General features: G+C 36.8%; 1 protein-coding gene across 2 annotated transcripts in view; it reads left to right on the plus strand.

Moving 5' to 3' along the window:
* The window catches only part of SYNPO2 (synaptopodin 2), a 172,227-nt gene that overhangs the window by 119,455 nt on the left and 32,747 nt on the right, over positions 1–20,025 (plus strand). For both annotated transcript variants that reach the window (XM_028164036.2, XM_007172420.3), the window contains exons 2-3: positions 13,861–14,012; positions 17,723–18,522. In XM_028164036.2, the coding sequence (XP_028019837.2) occupies positions 13,861–14,012; positions 17,723–18,522 (952 nt within the window). The remainder of the gene's footprint in view (positions 1–13,860; positions 14,013–17,722; positions 18,523–20,025) is intronic.

The raw sequence follows: 20,025 nt of genomic DNA on the forward strand, positions 1-20,025 counted from the left end.
ACTCTGAATGAAAGCAAGTCTTAACAAATACAAATGTGATTAAACAGTAACAGAGATGTTGTGTTACTATGAAAAATGGTGCCAAACCATTTCATTTGAAAAAAGTAGTGATTTGATATTTTCATTCAAATCCAAATTGTTTCATGGGAAGAGGAGGAGACAATATTGCTTAAATTTTCTTTTACAAACAATTTGTAAAAGTAGTAAAGTCCTTGTCTGAAGAAATTAATATGGTTTATTTTTTCCTTTAAAAGTATAATTTATAGAGGATGTTGTGTAGTGTGCTCGAGTTATACCAAGTGCTTTTATACTGAACTTTAACTCATTAAAATACTTAAATATATTTATCTGCCATTTGACTATTCCATTTCCTTCAAATATTAGAAGATGCCATATTATGCTCAACTAATTTAATTAATGTGGAGATAATTTTTCCCATAAAACAAGGCTTGGGAATTCCATTTCTTTGCTTCAGGTTTATGTAATAATAGAGAGGAAATGGAAATTTCATCATATTTAGTTTCAAATGAAAATCAAGAACAAATGGGAATTCCTTGTCTTCAGCATGTTAAATTTTATGACCAGCTGGAGAATAAAAGTTATATTGATAGTTGAAGTAAATCAAAATTTGAATGTATTGTTATATTTGCCTTATACATTTAGCGCAAGTACTGTCAAATGGTACTTTGAGTTTTTATATGGCTGCAGGCTACATAGAATAGTTTTGAAGAGCTAGTTAGTTGCCTGCATGATCTGCTTAGGGATAAAATCTGGATTATAATTTTCCCCATAAGCGGCCTTTAGCAGCATTCTAGCTTATATTATGTTCACCACTTCTAATCCAGAAAGTCTTGACTTTGGATCATGTTTGTTTTCAGAACCATAAAAATTATATAGTTAAAATAAAAGGACGTGCAAAAAAAAACCCACTTAAAATAATGATCATAAACTCATCTTCTAGTCTCCTTGTAAAGTATGGTTATTTGAAGCTCAGAAGAGTTAATAACATAATCACTTGGAAGAAAGTCATTCAATGAAGATCTGCCTTTTCGTCACACAACACACACACACACACACACACACACACACACAGAAAAATGGTTGGCCCCTAATGTATTTCCCTAAAGTATTCTATAGAAAATAATACCAGGTTGTGTCAAAGAACAGGCCTCAGGGTTCCCTGGGAAGTTTGTTAAAAATGCAGATACATAGGTCCCAGCCCCCAAGATTTGGTTTTTGTGGAAGATAAGGGAATAAAAACTGGATTTCTGCATTTTGAAAGTCCTCTCCATAGAGTCTGATGTTCCCAAAGGTTATAATCCACTGTCCTAGAAGGCCATCACTGGTTGACAAGCCTTTAGAACAGCACAGTCTTGAACGCTAATGTGTATATGAATCACCAGGGTATCTTAAAATGCAGACTTTGGTTCATCTGGGTTGGGGGCTGGGATTCTGTGGTTCTAACACGTCCCCAGGTGGTTCCAATGCTGCTTGTCTGTAAACCTCACTTTGAATAGCAAAGATGGGATTTTTCTAGCCATTTTGTAGGTGAGCTAACAGGCATTTGTTTTGAAGTGCTCTACAAGAAACTGCAGTATTAATAGGAGGCAGCATTGCATTGTGAAAAGATAGTTCATCCAACAAGCACTGACTGAGAATTTGCTGCATGCTAGGTTCTTAGGCCTTTGTGTTTCTGACTCCCCTTGACCTTTCCTCGTGAGGCTAACATTTATGTGTCCCTTAGAAAATCTTCCCTCCTCCAGTAATCCTTGGCTGTGACGCTGCTGTGTGCTCCCCCTGCATATTGCGTTCACTTTAATCATAGCAGTTGTCATATTGGGTTACACTTATCTACTTTCTTATCTGTCTTAGAATATAAAGCTCTTGAGGGCAATACTCATGATTGTACTTCAGACCTCAGAACTCTGTCCATGAAAGACAATCAGTGAATATGTAGGATTATTACTTAACTAATTAATTAAATAAGGTAACATAAGCAAAGCCTCAAGCTCCAACTCTATTCCCTTTGTAAATTCAACACTGACCTCCAGCTAGGTAAAAAGTGAGAGTAGCTGAGGGCTCTTGCCTGTCTCTGGAAGGCTCTCCTTGGCTGGCTCTGACCCAGAATTTTTTGGCAAGGTGATGACATTCATGTAGGCTCTCCTTAATCAGAAATAAATAGGAAAAGAATTGGTCATTTCCAGCAAGGAGCATGACTGGTTTTAAAATGCATCAACAGAACACTTACATGGACACAGAGGGCACTTGGCATGACCCTGATCTCCCTTCCTGAAGTACGGGATTTGGCAATCCACTTCCATAGCCTACCCAGCTCACATGGAGCTTCCAAGGCGGATGGAGCACATAGGAACTGCAGCAGCACCTGTGGTAGTGCCTCCGCTCCAGCGCCTCACACTGCTTCTGCTCATGAGCTTATCTCCATGAAGTGCAGCCAAACCCACATAAAGTTTTATGTTTTACTGGTTGCCTGTGACCTTACCTCTCATTGGGCCAGGGGACTGATGGTGAAACGGAGTGATTCGCAGGAGCAGCTGCAGAGTTGCTTATTGAGTCGTGGTGTGGCCATCCCCTTTGCTGGGGAAAACTCAGTTACCTCTCATGTCCAGTATTCAATAGGACCAATTCTCTTCCACAAATACAGTGGGAATTTCCCATTAATCACATGATACTTTTGTAGTAATCTTAAACCTAAAAGAGACTACAAAGAAAGAATACATAGAAAATAGTAGGCTTGGGAGCAACTATTGGCCCATTGCTGAGGGAAGTTGAAACAGTCTTTACTCATATTGACATTTATTTAGCACATATTTATTACATGCCTATATATGCAGTACATACATTGGGTTATAAAAGATACAAAGATCTTTGTATTGCAGTCACAGCTCTCAATGAATTTCAACTAGCCAGTAGTTTGGAAACTCAATGGAAGTTATTTTTGACAGGAATAAAGACGCAGACTTAGAGAATGGACTTGAGGACACGGGGAGTGGGAAGGGTAAGCTGTGACGAAGTGAGAGAGTGGCATGGACATATATACACTACCAAATGTAAAATGGATAGCTAGTGGGAAGCAGCCACATAGCACAGGGAGATCAGCTCGGTGCTTTGTGACCACCTAGAGGGGTGGGATAGTGAGGGTGGGAGGGAGAAGCAAGAGGGAGGAGATATGGGGATATATGTATATGTATAGCTGATTCACTTGGTTATACAGCAGAAACTAACACACCATTGTAAAGCAATTATACTCCAATAAAGATGTTAAAAAAAAAAAAGCACCCTTGACACTCCAGCCCAGTTAAGATTTTATTCTCCCCTTTGTTCTCCTCTCTTCTGAGAATGTACTTGGAATCTGGGCTGAAACTGCTTGCTTCTCCATTTCCCCAGATCACCAGAGTGATGTTTTATCTGAATTGATGGTTGTGGCATGCTCTCTTAGCACATGATTTTAAAAGGTATCACTTCCTGGCTTCTGTCAGCCTTTCTTCCCTAGGCTGGACCTTACTCTTGTTTGTCTCTGAATTGCCTTTGATGAAATTTCCTCTTCTCAAACTCAGATACCCAAGAGGGCAAAGATGCGTATCACGCATCCCTGTCCCTTTAGATGAGTAGTTCTCAAAGTGTAGTCTGCAGACCTCTAGGGGTCTCTTAGATGCTTTCAGGGGATCTGTGAGATCAAAATGATTTTCATAACGGTACTAAGACATTGTTTGTCTTTTATCACTCTGTTGACATTTGCACTGATGGTGTAAAAGCAAAGGTGGATGACACCTTAGCATTTGAGGCAGTGACACCTACCTGTACTAGAAGTCGTTGTATTCATCACTGTCACCATTTGACTTAAGAAACAAGATGCTGGTTTCATGTAAGAATGTCCTTGGTAAAGCAGTAAAAGTTTGCACTTTATTAAATCTTGAGCACACATCTTTTTAATATTCTGCGTGACAAAATGAGGATACATGTAAAGCACTTTGAATGTTTGTCTTGAGGAAGCACTTGCATAATTTTTTGAATTGCAAGCTCAACTAGTCATTTTTTTCATGGAACATCATTTTTACTTAAAGAATGACTGACAGACAAACTCTGGTTATTTAGACTTGGGTATTCAGCAGACATCTTCTGGAAAATGAGCAAAGTGAGCCTGTCACTTCAAGGAAAACAACTGACAGTATTTGAGCTTTCAAGGGAAAATTAGAAAGTTGCACCTGCCACCGTGAATTTGACAGCTTCCCAATACTTAAAGACTTCTCTGTTGAGATCACTGATGATATTAAGGAGTGTGATTTTGTATACTGTATGATTAAATGTGTCAACGTTTGGAAGATCTGCATAACTCAGTGAACCAATATTTTCTGAACAACTAGTGCGTGATGTAACAGAATCATGATGGGCTAAAGATCTATCCAAAGTGCAAAACAGACTAGAGAATTTTAATATAATGAAGTATGAAAAGTTCATTGCTATGGTTTCAGATTCCACATTGCAGTTTGAGAAATTGCCACTTACTGAGTTTGATGTAGTATCAAGGAATATCCAAAATTATCTGAAAAGGCTATTAAAATACTCTTCCCTTTTCTAACTGTTTATCTGTGTGAAGCTAGATCTTCTTCATACACTTCAATCAACACAATGTAACACAACAGAATGAATGCAGAAGCACGTATGAGAATTCAGCTGTCTTCTATTAAGCTCAGACATTAAAGTGATTTACAGAAATGGAAAACCATGTCACTATTCTCATCAAATTATCTTAGTGTTAGAAAACATGATTATTTTTCATAAAACATTTGTGTTAACGTACTGTTCTTATTTTTAAATTAATTAATAAACAAAAGATTTAAATATCTTTTTATTTCTAACATGGTGAATACCAATAGATAGAACCCACAAGAACAAAATATTTTTTAAGTACTCAATTATTTTTGGGAGTGTAAATGGGTCCTAAGACCAAAACGTTTGAGAATTGCTGCTTTAGGTCACACACTTTTATATACTAATGATTGACTAAATGAAGTTCCAGTTAACTAAAACTTTGGAGGAGGTTATTTAAATTGGCCCTTCCCTGAAAGGGCATAGTCCTTGATTAACATTCCCGGCCCCTGCACGAGCATATCTAGAACTAGGGAAAAACAGATACATTTTTCTGGGTACATGAGACATATTCAGTGTCTGAAATGAAACCATTTCAGTAAAAACACCAACACAAGCAAAGTATTAAGGACCTCAGATTATGAATTCTAATCCAGTTCCTTCACTTTATTAATATGGCAATGCCTCAGGCCTAGTTCTACCTTTAAATAAAAAAACTTCTATTTTAGCTGTTTGGAATGGTACTCTTTCTGAAAGATGTCACATGTGTTTTTGCATCTAATTAGTCTAGTAAGGTGATTTAAATATTTTAAATGACTTGTGATCATTATTATTAATGCCCATTATTTTACTCAAATACAGCAGGCACTAAGTCCCATTGAGCACGTGAAAGTTTTTTACACTTTCATTAAATGTATTGAGTTTTTTTTTTTTTTAAGATTTTCATGTGTTTTTAAATGTTGCCTTTCGCTTCCTTGCTTTGGTGTTGTGTTAACTGTAACATCTTTATACAGTGTGCATGTTTGTCTCCCCATTTCTAATTTTCTGTAAACTAAACAAAAAAGCTTATCAGAATTGTTTAAAATTGAGCAAATAGACTGAAAAATGATCCCAGACACTTACAGTGATGTATAGAAGTTTTAGTGAACTTTATTTTTTATTGTATTTTGACCACTCAAAAGACTGTTAAGCTTACTTAGTTTTTTAGATAACTAAATTCCTAATAGATGAGGTACTGCAGCATAATAATCATTTAGTTAATTGTTGGGCATGCAGTTAATAAATATGAACAGAGACTTGAGAAACCCAAATAGCGAGTTCTAGTTCTGCTGTCTTTTCTGAGTCATCCTGATTATACTGACTACTTGTTTATCTAATCTTTTAGGTTTTACATGTGCTTTTTCAATGAGGTCTTTAAAAGTTTTAAAAAAATATTCTGTATAAATATTTATAAAAAGAATCTGCCTATAGTTCAAAGCCTCTGTGCAATCTTTCACAATTTAATCCAACAAAAGAGCAGACAGGGACATGTCCTACCTAAGGCTCTGGTCCATCAGTGTTTTTCTGAAAGAGCTGGGATGTTTACATTCTTAGGGAGGAAAGAAGAGCAGAGAATACCATTCCATATTTGTACTTGTTGGTTTTTTAGCATCATGGTGGCTGCTTTATAACAGCTCACAGCAGTTATATTGCGGCATCGTTTCTGCCTGTGGAATCACATTGGTATGCAGATTCTTAAGTATGCAGCCCCATGGATTAGGGCCCTCATTCCTGTTAAAGAGAGTTATTTACTTCGGGAATCTTTCCAAAGTTGCTACCAGGAATGCTTTTTACTTTTATGGTGACTTGGTCCCTAAGGATAAAGACAATCATCCAAAAGGAAAACTTTTTGCCCAGTATCTGGACCTATATTACTGACCAGAGCAGAAAAGTTCATAATCTTCAAAACTCAATATGAGAAACAGGTTATTGAGTTTGAATTGAGGAATTGAGTATAGAATAACTGAAAAATCCTAGTGTCTACTTGTATTTGCATCCATGACCCAACTTGAATATACAGTTTAAGAATTATTTTCACTATTTTTAGACAATTTGTATAATTGAATTTCTTACTCAATTCTTCATATACTTATCAATACTTTAATGGAGAAAAGCCTTGCTTCATTTTAGGAATTATCTACTCTCCTTTTAGAACATCTGTCTGGACAACAATGCATATTAATAATCATTTTACTTTATTCCCTCTAAGTTGTTCACAAAGCTTTTATTTCTCTCATATTAAGTTCCTAGTACGTACTCTACAGTGGTTTTTCTGAACTTCATTGTCCTCAAGTTTTAATCCCCTTCTGCCTTTCCTCCTGTATTCTTAGCAGATGGTGACCTCATACAATTTATCTGGTGTTAGTTCCTGCATTGTCTCTCCTGTCTGTCTTGAAATATCAGCATCTGTGTCCATCTTTTTTTCTTTTCTGTATCTGAGAAATAGTTGCTGTTTTACCTCTTGTCCTTTTTTACCTTCTATGTTTGCCCTTGATTCTATCTTTCTGTATCAGCTCAGGGTTCATTTGCAGGAAATAGAAAACTCTCTAGTTAATTTAGGGAGAAAAGGAATATAAGAAGTACTTACAGAATTGTTGAAAGATCTGGAAAGGCAGGCTTTAGGCAGGGCCTCCAGAAATGACTTCAAAACAACACTGTAGAACCGGCTACCCAAGGGCTTGGCAACATTTGCCACAATCAGGAAGCTAAAGGAGTCGGGAAGCTATTGGGCTGGCCCAGTGCTAGGTCTAGGATTACACACTTTAGCTGTGATCTGGGATTAAGAAGCTGCCAGTAGAACTGCTGTAGCCAGAGGAAAATCATCTCCCAGATCTGCACCAGCAAGATGGATGCCTCACAGTCTAATGCCTCTCTCCATTTAATTCAATTTCAAGTGCAAGTTTCTTGCAGGTACACCTGCTTGTTGAAATTAAATCACACCCAGAACCCTAGCTGAAGGAGAGTCTGGGAAATGTTATTTTATCTTCTCAGCCTCTGTTGCACACAAGGCACATTCAAGAGGGCTTGGGACAAAAGTCGAGCAATCCATTCAACTCTTTGCCACAGTCTTCTCTGACTTTTTATTTACTCAGTTACTAGTTATATTTCTTGTTTGTTTTTCCCATAGTCTAGATATGTCCTCAAGTCTTTTTTTCCATTTTACTGTTTGAATTTCTGCACTGAATTCCAAGATGCTTTTTGCTTCCTACTAGTAAGATTTTTCTTGGGTTATTATTATTTTTATTCCATTGTGTTCTGGTCCTTGTTTTCTTTTGCCTTGTCATTCTGAAACTGTTATATTGCTATTTGCTATTGATTTCCAAAAATATTGTACCACTGTGAACGTGAATTCCCAACAACTTGTAAACTCAGTTTTGTTATTAGGAAACCCCCCTTCAAGGGCTGAGGTTGGAGTTCAGAATTTGGAAAGCAAGCCCATTAAAAGTAGGATTATTTACTTATTTCTAAAACTTTAACCATCATCATTGCTCTTGCTGTACCTTCCAATGACCATTCTGACCATTTCACTGGACAGCTGATAAACACAGACTTATCTAAGTCTTTGGTTTAAGAGCCAGTTGGGGTGAGGGAATGCTTATTAAATTTTGTCTTAGAAGTATGAGGGAAGTTTTGCCAAAGGCCTGAAGTGGAAAATTGAGGAAGGGCTGGGGCTTCAGAAAGAGCTACTAGATCATAGACTATTTTCCAGCTTCCATCAAAATGTTTTTACTTGTCTGAGATCATGTCTTTCATCCTGTCTTAGTTATCTCCAGGTCCCAAGACTTTATTTTATGGATTAAGAATAGCCCTGCATAGGATAGGTTAATTTATGCTATCTTCTCTTTCTCTTTCATGTGTTTTAATACATATAGTAGTGGAATTTAAAGAGGAGACTGTCTTGGTTCTACCACTTACTCTGACATCTTCCAAGAGGACGTGTCAGTGAATTGTATGTGAAAATGCAGCCCATGAGACAAGATTTAGTTTTGCTAACAGGAATCTGACACACTTGATATGTCATATACACAACAAAGTAGTTTAAGTACAAGGTTCTGTGAGAACTCAAACCTGGTACTTGCTTTCTAGTCAGTTCTGGAAGACGTGGAAATGAAGCAATAATAAGTTAATAGAAATGGAGCTTTTTTCATTTTACCAGGGAATTATTTATCATAAAAGTAAATGAGCATAGCTGACATTCTTCTCAGATTTAGTTTATGAAATGAAATAATATTGTTAAATGTCCTAAAGAAGCCTTAACTTTACATTTTCACTTGGTTGCAGTAAAATAAATCTTTCCTGACATGGATCAAGGGGCTGTAAACAATAAAACACAGTATTTGGTAAATATCTACGTTACCAGTATCTCTCTTAGTTTTGTGCTCTGATTAAATTGAGAGACACTGAAAGGGAATACAGGATTTATGGATAGAAACTCACTCATCTGACTAATGTATTAGGTGTGGAATGAGGTCTCTAAGGGAATGTTTTCAAAGAAAGGGAGTTATATTGCATGCTCACATAGGTACGTTGTTTCATATCACAGTTTGCAAAACACAGTTTTACTCAATTTTGAATTTGTAACATATTGGGTCATAAATTGACAATTAAAAATTAAAGATTGAAAAATCTTTAAAGAATATTACATATATATAACTCTTAAAATAATAAAAGAGGAAGAAGAAGAAGGAAAACAAAATAAACAAAACCTGTCCTTCCCAACATTGGTTTATGGACTGACCACGCAAGTTTTTGTCACTTCTTCCTAGTCTCTCCCATTTCCTCCCTGACTTTACTCACTGTAGGTCAATTGTTATTGCACTCCTCTCTCTCTTCACTGTAGGGCTCATGGTAGAGAATTTAGACTATCAACTAAGTAGGCAATATGTGTAATGGTTAAAAACACAAGCCCTGGGGTCAAAATCCCTGTGTTCAAGTTCTGGTCCTAGCTGTGTGATTTTAGGCAAAGTACCTAACTTTTCTGAGTCTCTGTTTTCCGATCCATAAAAATGAGAGTAATGACAGCACATCTGAACACATACAAGTAGAAGTACATTTATACTTCTCATTAATGTTTTATAGAGATAAATGGTTTAAGGATGTAAAGGGCTTAGTATAGTAAGTGCTCAATAAAAACAAGCCACTAATATTTAAATATTTGTATTATTACTTCTGCTGGGAAACAATAAATAGGCTTGTATTCTCTTCCATATTTCAGTTATGAAATGTGTACTTACACATTTCACATAGGAAAAGATAGATGAAACATTGTTTATCTTAGATTATGATGAGATAATGCCAAGTATATGGATAAAAACTGAAAATAAATCCAGATATTTTCAAACATCTTATAGACAAAGTACTAACATTTGACAGTTTTTCTTTTTACTTGGCATGTTCTTTTTGTTTGTGTGTGTGTGTGTGTGTAGGAAGTCAATGCATTCTTATTCATTAGTCCCTTCTTTAGCACTTCTATAATAAGCTCTATGTGCATCATGGAACTTAACACATATTATTTCTAATCCTTATTAACCATCTAGAGAGATCAAATTTATTAGTTCTATTTTACACTTTAGAAAACTAGAGCTTAAGGATGTAATGTAACTCATCTAAGTTCAGAGAGTTAGCAAGCATTGGAGCCACACAATTGAATCCTATGTCTTCTTTCATCAGAGTTCGTGTTCTTTCCCACTAGGACACACATTTCATGAATGTAGGACTAATGGCTTGAGGAGAAGACTGGTTGATAATTTCACTGATAGAGATTCAGCATTATAAATAGTAATGATTTTTATATGCAAACTTACTCTTTTTACTGACAATGTATTTCATTTTAACAAGTAAGAATGTTTTCAGGGAATAGAATTTTTACTCAGACACATAATAATGCACAATTATACAAATTATAAAAATACATAATTATACACAATATAAGGTAAAGATCTTTTGTACCCTAATAAATGTTTATTCTTCATAATACACCTATGAACAGAACCACATTGGTGAAGTTGGTGATTGCAAGGGATATGTTTGGGCATAACTGACTCTGGCATACAACCATTGTTTAGTTTAGTCCTATTAAAAATGGAGAAAGAGTAGTCCTTTAGAAAAGTCTTTGCAGCAAGGAAAGTATCACCATATTTAACATGGTTCTTGAGGGAAAACATATTTCCTGCTGTTCAGACAAAAGTAAAAGGTCAGCTAAACACAATCACAGCAGTTGATTCCAAATGTTGACCTCAGAATGTATGCTCTGAAAGATTGCTAATGGCTCCTACCATAGTGCTTTTGCTTATTTGGATACCACTAAAAGCCCCACTTGACAAACATAATGATGAACTGCACTTTCCCCATCAAGCAACACGTGTTTGGATGATAGACAGCTCTGTTAAGTTGTGGATTTGTTTATTTTCCAAGGACCAATTTTTCATCTTGCTCTGCAAACCCATGAAGCTGCTCAAAACTCACACAACTTATTGCTGATAAACGGAACCCCAGCTTCAAGATTGGGCCTGGTGGGGGCCGGGGTACAGGGTATAATGACGCATATGTTTTATCAACATAAAACTCCTTTGGGGGCTTCCCTGGTGGCGCAGTGGTTGAGAATCTGCCTGCCAATGCAGGGGACACGGGTTCGAGCCCTGGTCTGGGAAGATCCCACATGCCACAGAGCAACTGGGCCCGTGAGCCACAATTGCTGAGCCTGCGCGTCTGGAGCCTGTGCTCCGCAACAAGAGAGGCCGCGATGGTGAGAGGCCTGCGCACCGCGATGAAGAGTGGTCCCCACTTGCCACAACTAGAGAAAGCCCTCGCACAGAAACGAAGACCCAACACAGTCATAAATAAATAAATAAATAAATAAATAAATAAAAGAACGCGAATTTCTTAAAAAAAAAAAAAAAACTCCTTTGGTTCTCAAAAGGATGAATTTTCTGTTTGCACTCTAGTACATCTGACTCCACTGGATGAATGGTTTTATGCTTCAGAAATATGCTTTATTATCCACCTAATCTTATTTTATTTAAAAAAATTAAATAAATTTAAATGAAATGTGAATAACTCTATTCCTAAGTTAAATGTTCATTGTTGAGCATTGTTTTATTCTTATTAACAACTCTCTCATGATTCTTTATTTTAATAATTTCATTCAAGACAACAAAACAAATATATTTGGCAGTCAGTAAACAAATATTTTTCAAAACTGGGTGAAATTCTCTTTCTCATTGCTTTTGTTGCTTCCTTATAGCCTTGGAAATATTGAGTTCCTTTAATTTTTGCAATAAATTAGTGTGTTCTTTCAAAACAAAAGGAATGAGATTGATTTTTCAGAAAAAGGGGAAGGCCTTCTTATAATTTATAACAATAAAAGGATAGACCCTCCCAGAACAAAACTAACTGAATCACTTCAAATTTCAATAGCATCATTGCCTTGGCACTTAAAGATATGCTTCTGCTTCCAAGAGTATCATTTAAAATATAAATGCACTTGGAGATATAAACTTTAAACCTGTTTCAGTCAGCATATTAATTATCATTTAAGACCTTAGCAAGAATTTGTGGGCATCTGTTAGAGATAAATTGAAATACATTTTATGCCAAATCAGAAATGAGCCTGGCTATGAAAACATTCTTCAAGAAGCACTGCTTACCTGGTTTTGGCCTCTTTGGACTCAGAATCTTAATTTTAATAGTCAAACAGGGATCCCCTTGGTAGAAAATGTATATAAGATTATCTTAAAGTATTCTTAAATTTGAGATTGTATGATCATGATATATAGTTCATTGAGAACTATTAAATTCACGTTATAAAATGAAATCTAAACACATTAGTATCATTTAGGGTCCCAGCAGGAAATAGGTGGCCTGTTCAACGGAGTAATTAAAGATAATGTAATGCAGGGACTAAAGGCAGGCTCAAGAGAACCAACAAATGATAATGAAGCACCCAGAGATCAAGAGCAGGAAGCTATTATTACCCTTAGGCCTGAAGATGCAAAGAGATGGTGTGTGTTATTGGAATATAACAAGAGTTAAGGCACGGTAGAGGGACAGACGGACAAGAGCTCTAACTGTCTAGATCAAGGAGCAAAGCCATTGCCAAATCGTGGCCCAGCAGGTCTTGCAGGGAGAACACCTCCCTGACCTCTCATTTCCCTTGCTCTTTGATCTCTTACTGGGGCTTCCGGTTGACCAAATCCAACCAGGAGTTGGCAGGCAAGGGAACTGGGTCACTGCAGTCTCTACAGGCCAATCCTCCCACTGCCATAAAGAGGCGCCAGGGAGGGTAGAGAATGGGCCTGGAAGGGCAGACGGAGAATAACCAGCACAACATTTTACCATAATCGTAATTATACAGAATGTAAACCTCCAGGAATAACTGAATGTGATTCTTCACTAAGGACTGGTGGGAGCTCTCTGTTGCTATTCTACTCCTCTGAATTTCTCTTCTTCCAGGATCTGAAGGTTCTCTTCTAGGTTTTTAGTCATTTCTTGTCCCACTGAATCTGTGCTGGAATATGATGCAATCCTTATAGCAGGGCTGTTTCTATTTTTTTGCAAAATAATCCCTTTTTTTCTTTCTTTTTTGCTAAAGTTTGCTTATTATCAAGTCTTGAATAGTTGATTTCCATGAAGGATTTCTCCCTTTGATGTAATTCTTAATATCCTGCTGCCTAATTTCCCCATTTTACTGGGATGGCTTTCGTCAGTTCATTGAGCTGTACAGCTCCCTCCTTAAATTGACTGTCCTACCCTACCTGTCCTTCTTACATTTGGTGTTCCATCCACCCTGGCAATGAGAAGGGCTTTTAAATTTTATTTTAATGGGAGAAGCCACTTTCTGATTGGATCAAGCTTCACGGTGTGAGATAATTATTTTTAACGTATAATCAGTTTAAACATCTGTCTTCCTCCATTCTTCACCATTCTTTATTTCTGTTTTTCTAGTTCCTTCACCATAGATTTGATTTCCTTTTTTTCTGTTTACTTAGAATGCTATGAATTAAATGTTGACATTATGGTGTATAATAAATTGTGCGTAACGGGTGAAAAGTGTTTAAGATGGTCTTATAGGTTAACGGGTAAATTAAAAATCAGGGCTGCTTTTACAGTTTGCAGATCTATTTACCTCTCCCAAGTAAAAATTTCTCAGAGATAATGGCGTGTTTTTTTATGTTATATAATTCTAACTATTGCCTCCTTTTTCACTCCACTCAGATCCGAAGCCAGAGCAAAGCCTCCGGGTCTGGGCTCTGTGAGGGGGATGAAGTGGTTTCTATCAATGGCAACCCTTGTGCAGACCTCACCTACCCAGAAGTCATCAAGCTCATGGAGAGCATAACAGACTCTCTCCAAATGCTCGTCAAAAGGTAAAAAGATTTGTTGGAATGTATATTTTCTCCTGAAGCTACATGGGAAAGCTTATAGCTCCTATTACCATATAAATTGTTATCTATGGGGAAATGAGAGTGCTCTGTAGGTCAGTATAGTTAAACAGAAAAATCAAAGTGTTTGAAAAATGGCAATTCTAATCAACTGAATTTTCTGGTTAATTGAGAATTAACTTGAAAATTTTGTTTCAAGAACTCTGTTGAAAATCTTAGTTAGGTATTTTAGGCTACTTCCTTAGGAAGCTCAGTATATTGAACATAATACTTCTAGGTCAAGATTTTTTGGTGGGTCAGGATCACTAAATTATAATTCCTAGATTCATAGATTAATTTAAAATGTTTAAATGTCACAATATTATACTGTATAATATTTATTTGAATAGAAAGAGGATGCCTAGGAGAAAGAAAAGAACCAAGAAACCCTTAAAAGCAGCCCAATTTCTGTTTGCCAGAAAAACCAATATTTGGATATGGGCAAAAACTGATGGTTAGTTTTTGGACTATCAATGCAAATCACTTATCAATTTGATCTCTCCTAATACCACCCTCTTCACCTAACTGCTTAAAAATGCAGAAGTAAACTTTAAACATAAAAACAAAAGAAAACAATGAGGGTAATCACAAAAAACTATAGCATCAACATTTTTACCATGTGCAAATTGCAGTACAGTCCACATTAACTTTGTAAATGAGGCCCTGACCATGGCATTATAATGAATCCACAAAGGAACACTCTGGCTTCCTAGAGAGCAGCCTTCAGAAAGACAAGAGAAGGACTTTTCCCACAGAATTTCAAAACCTTCTAGGTTTTGCCTTAACTCTGCAGAAAGACTACGTACAGCATTATCCCTCTGATAATCATTCAATATGATTCCATTTCTATACAAACGTGAACTCACTTTGGCCAAAATTTTGTGAAAATAAAAGAAATCTAGCATTTGTCTCAGAATCTCCCATCTAAATATTTACCCTTCAAGCCCAGTGTTTAAGCCCCTGGGATCCTACTTATTTATAAAGCTGCCATTTGCTTTTAAAAGGGATCTAACAGGAATGTTGCCAAGTGTAGTCACAGGGTTGGCCATTATTATGCATAAATCTCTGAGGTATTTGAAGTGTTCAATCACATCCAAAATGGGAGAAAAACCTTTTCTAACTTCTTATTCCCTTTTAGCGTCTTTGCTGATTTAATGAGGCCAGTCTCTTCAGAACACACTTGTAGTCTGAGACATCCCCTACTAGTTCTTTTTTTTTTTTTTAATGTGATGATCCATTCATTCATTCATTCATTCATTTATTTATTTATTTATTTATTTATGGCTGTGTTGGGTCTTCGTTTCTGTGCAAGGGCTTTCTCTAGTTACGGCAAGTGGGGGCCACTCTTCATCGTGGTGCGCGGGCCTCTCACTATCGCGGCCTCTCTTGTTGCGGAGCACAGGCTCCAGACGCGCAGGCTCAGTAATTGTGGCTCACGGGCCCAGTTGCTCCGTGGCATGTGGGATCTTCCCAGACCAGGGCTCGAACCTGTGTTCCCTGCATTGGCAGGCAGACTCTCAACCACTGCGTCACCAGGGAAGCCCCCTACTAGTTCTTGTTTCGATTAGGATTGACTACCATTGGGAAAGTCCTTGATGGTTTAAAGTTGAGTCTTAGGCACCTATTTACTTTCAGAAATAAATAGACTAGTTCTCTGCTACTTTTAAGAACTGGAACCATGATTATTATTATTTTCTCTTAAGTATTTTTACTTTTACAAAATAAATAAATAATTGACGAGATTCAAAATGGAATCTCAAACTAAAATCATCCCAAAGGTCATCATCATCACCACCACCACCACTACCAATCTGGATAACCGAACATTGTTTCCTGGAATTAAATATTTCTCTCACTCATGTAACTGGTGTCTATCCCTAGAGGACAAGCGGTTTACTTTTCCTGGACTATTGCCCAGAGATAGCTGGGTCAGACTACCTTAAAAAAATCCTCCTTTAACATTGTCTCTATTACGGTAAATTTCATTTAAATGATTATATATATATACCCATATAATTATGACACATAAATTGTGGAATTGAGTACCTATGTGCACTGAATGGAAATGAGCATTTTAAGGTATAAAGCTTTAACCTCTAGTTCTTTTATGATTTTTATTCATGTATATCTATCCATTTTACCTTGGCTACCAATAAATGTTAACATTTATCTGACCCATTTGCCTGTATTACAGTGTGTAAGGCTGGAATGAATTCAAACTATTCTCTTCTCAGCTTCATAACTGATTGCTAACATAATTCAAAGTGATTTAATCTACTTCCATCTCAAGGCTTTCCTAAATTAAAACTCTCTGGCCTTTTGATACCCTCAAATTCAGTTGCATACAGTGTATTCATCATTTCCTATATAAGAAAGATCTAATTTGCTTTCAACATGTTTTAAAAATACTATTTTATAATGGTTTTTTTGGTATTACCAGGAAGCTTTACAGATTACTTGCATAGAGAAAGCTGCATTTCATTTGACTGTTAGTTTGTGTTTTGTTTATTTTTGTTTTGCTAAATGCAGTCAAAAGCAAAGTTAGGAGTAATTATTTTGAATATTAGTCTCAAATTTTACTACAACATAAATTCTAAGGTAAATTCCCTTGAGTAGAATAGAAGTAGGGGCTCACTCCCTTCAATTGATGACGCTGCATTAGTTAGGGTACATTTTGTGGGAAGAAGAAAGGGGCCAAGATAGGCACTGCTGCTTCTTTAAAAAACTTACAAATGTAAGAAATGAAGGCATCTCCTACAGCTGTTCTGTGAATGATGCTTCTCTTCTAAAAGCAGTTAGAGTTTAAATTAGAGTTTTAGCAAGAAGTTGTTTAACCCTTAACTGACACTGCTTCTTGCAAACCCAAATTTGCAAAACCATCTGGGAATGGTAAAGGTCAAAATCAAAGGACTGTGGTGAACAGCTGTGGGCTCCTTAGCTGAGAGATTAAGGAACAGTTTGACTTCAGAGATCCTATAAGGAAAGCTCCAAGAGAACAAGTTCAAGCAGAGAAGGGGAGACGTCTCAGATTATAAATACTCCATGACTCAATGATTCATTGCAGCATGGAAAGGATTTCTCTTTACACAAGAGTACTGGGCTGGGGTCCACTTATTACAAAACACATGCTCATTGGAGCTTAAAAAAACAGCTTCTATTTCATTCCTTTCAAGAAAGCACAGCCTCTAAAAGGCTTGAGTTATCTGTATATTAATATTGCTCTGAAGCTGCTGAATATGTTTATGAGACTTTATAATGTCCAGACCTAAACTTAGTCAATAAGACATTAAAATGCTTTGTCATATTATAACAAGCATGGTTATTTGAAAACACCCCAATAATTATAGATGAAGGGCATCCATGTAGCTATAACTTGTGCTTTGAAAAAAATAAAAGCTGAATTTAGGATGGATTTCTGTTTCATAACATTTGGTGAGCATTTTTGCTTTGCTTTAAAAGGCAAGTTTATTTGGAAGATCTTTAAATAATAATATAAACATGTTGCCAATTTCTGTTTTCAAATATGTTGCAGTTGACATTTAAGAGGAAATATTTTTACTGTACCCTGTATTAGACATCATAAAAGTGTCAGGAAGTTCTTTGGCAGGTGTAACACACTCTGATTTAACCGTCTGGACTGATTTTTCTGTGTGCAGACCATCCAGTGGAATAAGTGAGACTTTGAACTCTGAAACTGAAAACAAAAACCATGAGCATCTCATCCATGAAGGGTACGTGGAAAGTGCCACCCTACAGATTCGACCAGCCACAAAGAGCCAGTACAGAGAGTTCTACATCGCCCAGGTCAAGAGTGGAGCTCCCCTAGCTAAGGACCAAGCAAGTGGTGCTGGTTTTTCTGGGAGCATAAAAGAAGAAACAGGCCTGGCTCCTCACACGTCTGACTCTAAAAGTGGATGCTTAGCAGAGGAGGTTATCTTAAGGGAGAAGGCAGAAGCGGGGCAGCCAGGCACTGTGGTTGAGCTACAACTGACCCTTTCACAAGAGAGACACAAGCGCACTAGTGCCCCTGTAGTGGCTCTCCTGGGAGCTGAAAAATCTAAGTCTCCTGACCCAGATCCTAATCTACAGCATGACGGGATCGTCCACATAAATTCTGTCCCCGCTAATGAGAAAGGGGAGCCTTCTCTGAGGTCCAGCAAGATAATCCAGATCTCCAGTGGCCAAGAGTTGAGAGTGATACAGGGAAGTGAAGCAGGAGACACCGGGCTGCCCCGAGTGGAAGTGATCTTCGACTGCTCTGATAGGCAGAAGACGGAAGAGAGCAGGCTTCAGGCAGGAAAGGGGTGTGTGGATTCTCCAGTGGAAGGAGGGCAGTTAGAAGCACCTCCTTCTCTGGTATCCTTTGCAGTCTCATCAGAAGGCACAGAGCAGGGAGAAGATCCACGCTCAGAAAGGGATCACAGCAGACCTCACAAGCACAGAGCACGCCACGCACGTAAGTCCTGCCCAGGGGGCCACTGCTGGGCTGTTGGAAGGGGCTTGGGAGCTTAGGGTATTTTGCTTCTGCTTTGCCTGCATGGATTTCTTTTTTTTTTTTTTGGTAAGATTTTCTTATGTCTCTCATTGGCTTTTTTCTTTTTTTTTAATTTATTAATGCACAAAATAACAAACATGAAATTGTGGAAAATACCAATTTCTGAACTGGAAGTAATAAGTTTGAACTTTGTAGTAGATTTAAATGTTTTTAATGCATTTTCTTTTATTCCCAAAGACACAGGAACTGTTCAAGAAAATAATACTGTTAATGTGCCTTTTTGATTTGTCTCAGAATATTGTGATATTTCATGTTAAAATAGCATCTGAGAGTATCTGAAGTCATGTGGACGCTGAGTTTAACTGTCAAAAACTGTTGAGTCTGTTGCTGAGAGGTGTCTTTAAAATACAGCCTCCACCACTGATATTAAAAGCAGATCCTCGTTTTGAAACAAATCATTGTGCAGCATGATGATGCTTGCAGAAGTGAGTTTGACGGACAAGGACATGTGGAATGCTGAGCAGTTACGTGATCCTCTCCGTTCTGTTAAGTCTTCACTAGACTGCAAAGCGTTTCATATACCTTCTAGACACAAAAGTCAATCCCCAGGGCCATGTGGAGGCATTTAAATGTCCCCCAACACAAAATATATTTTAAAGTCAAGGCTTTTTACAGTGTTCTGTTTTACCCAGGGGAGCGATTACAGAGTGGAGAATGAAGATAAGAATGGCAGTTAGGTTTTATGATTTTTGTTATTTTCTTTCATGTGCTCTTTAAAAACAAATTTGGAATTTCATTTGAGGAGGTAAAAACTGACTGTCAAAGGCACTTGAATGTACGAATGATACACAACAGTAATGATCTTGGTTATTCAAAGTATATTAAGTCTCCTAACTATTGTTATTCCTTTTAAAGCATATTTTTAGCATAACCATTTGTAGTTGAATTGGCAAGTGATGTTAATCATTCCTTATACTTTAAGCATCTGTATGCATCTTCACATTTATAGCATATTAAACAAGTGCATTAAGGCAGCACTCACACATATTTTACATGTTGGCAGTGAAGTTAGCAACAACTGTGCAACTGTGACTGTCAATTTAATAGTAAGTTGTATAACACTAGTCAAAAAAGGAATTACATTTAGGAATGACCACACTTTTTACTATATTCTCTAAATAAAATTTGATTACCAGTGAATATCTGTAATTTTGTTATATAACTATTCTGATTCTATTTTATTTTTGAAAAAGTAACCATTAAGTCTGATTTTTTCCAGTGACAAATAGAGCTGATTTCCAATCAAAAAAATATTCAAAAAGATTTTCTGAAATTTCCATTTAACTATTTTGAGGAATTCAAAAATTATTTGTGAACCATGCTCATTTATCATGGAACACATGATTATAATTCGCTGGTACTATAAATTAATTTGCCACCAATTTATTTTTTATAACAATAATA

This window comes from Balaenoptera acutorostrata, chromosome 5 (assembly GCF_949987535.1).
Source record: "Balaenoptera acutorostrata chromosome 5, mBalAcu1.1, whole genome shotgun sequence".
NCBI lineage: Eukaryota > Metazoa > Chordata > Mammalia > Artiodactyla > Balaenopteridae > Balaenoptera > Balaenoptera acutorostrata.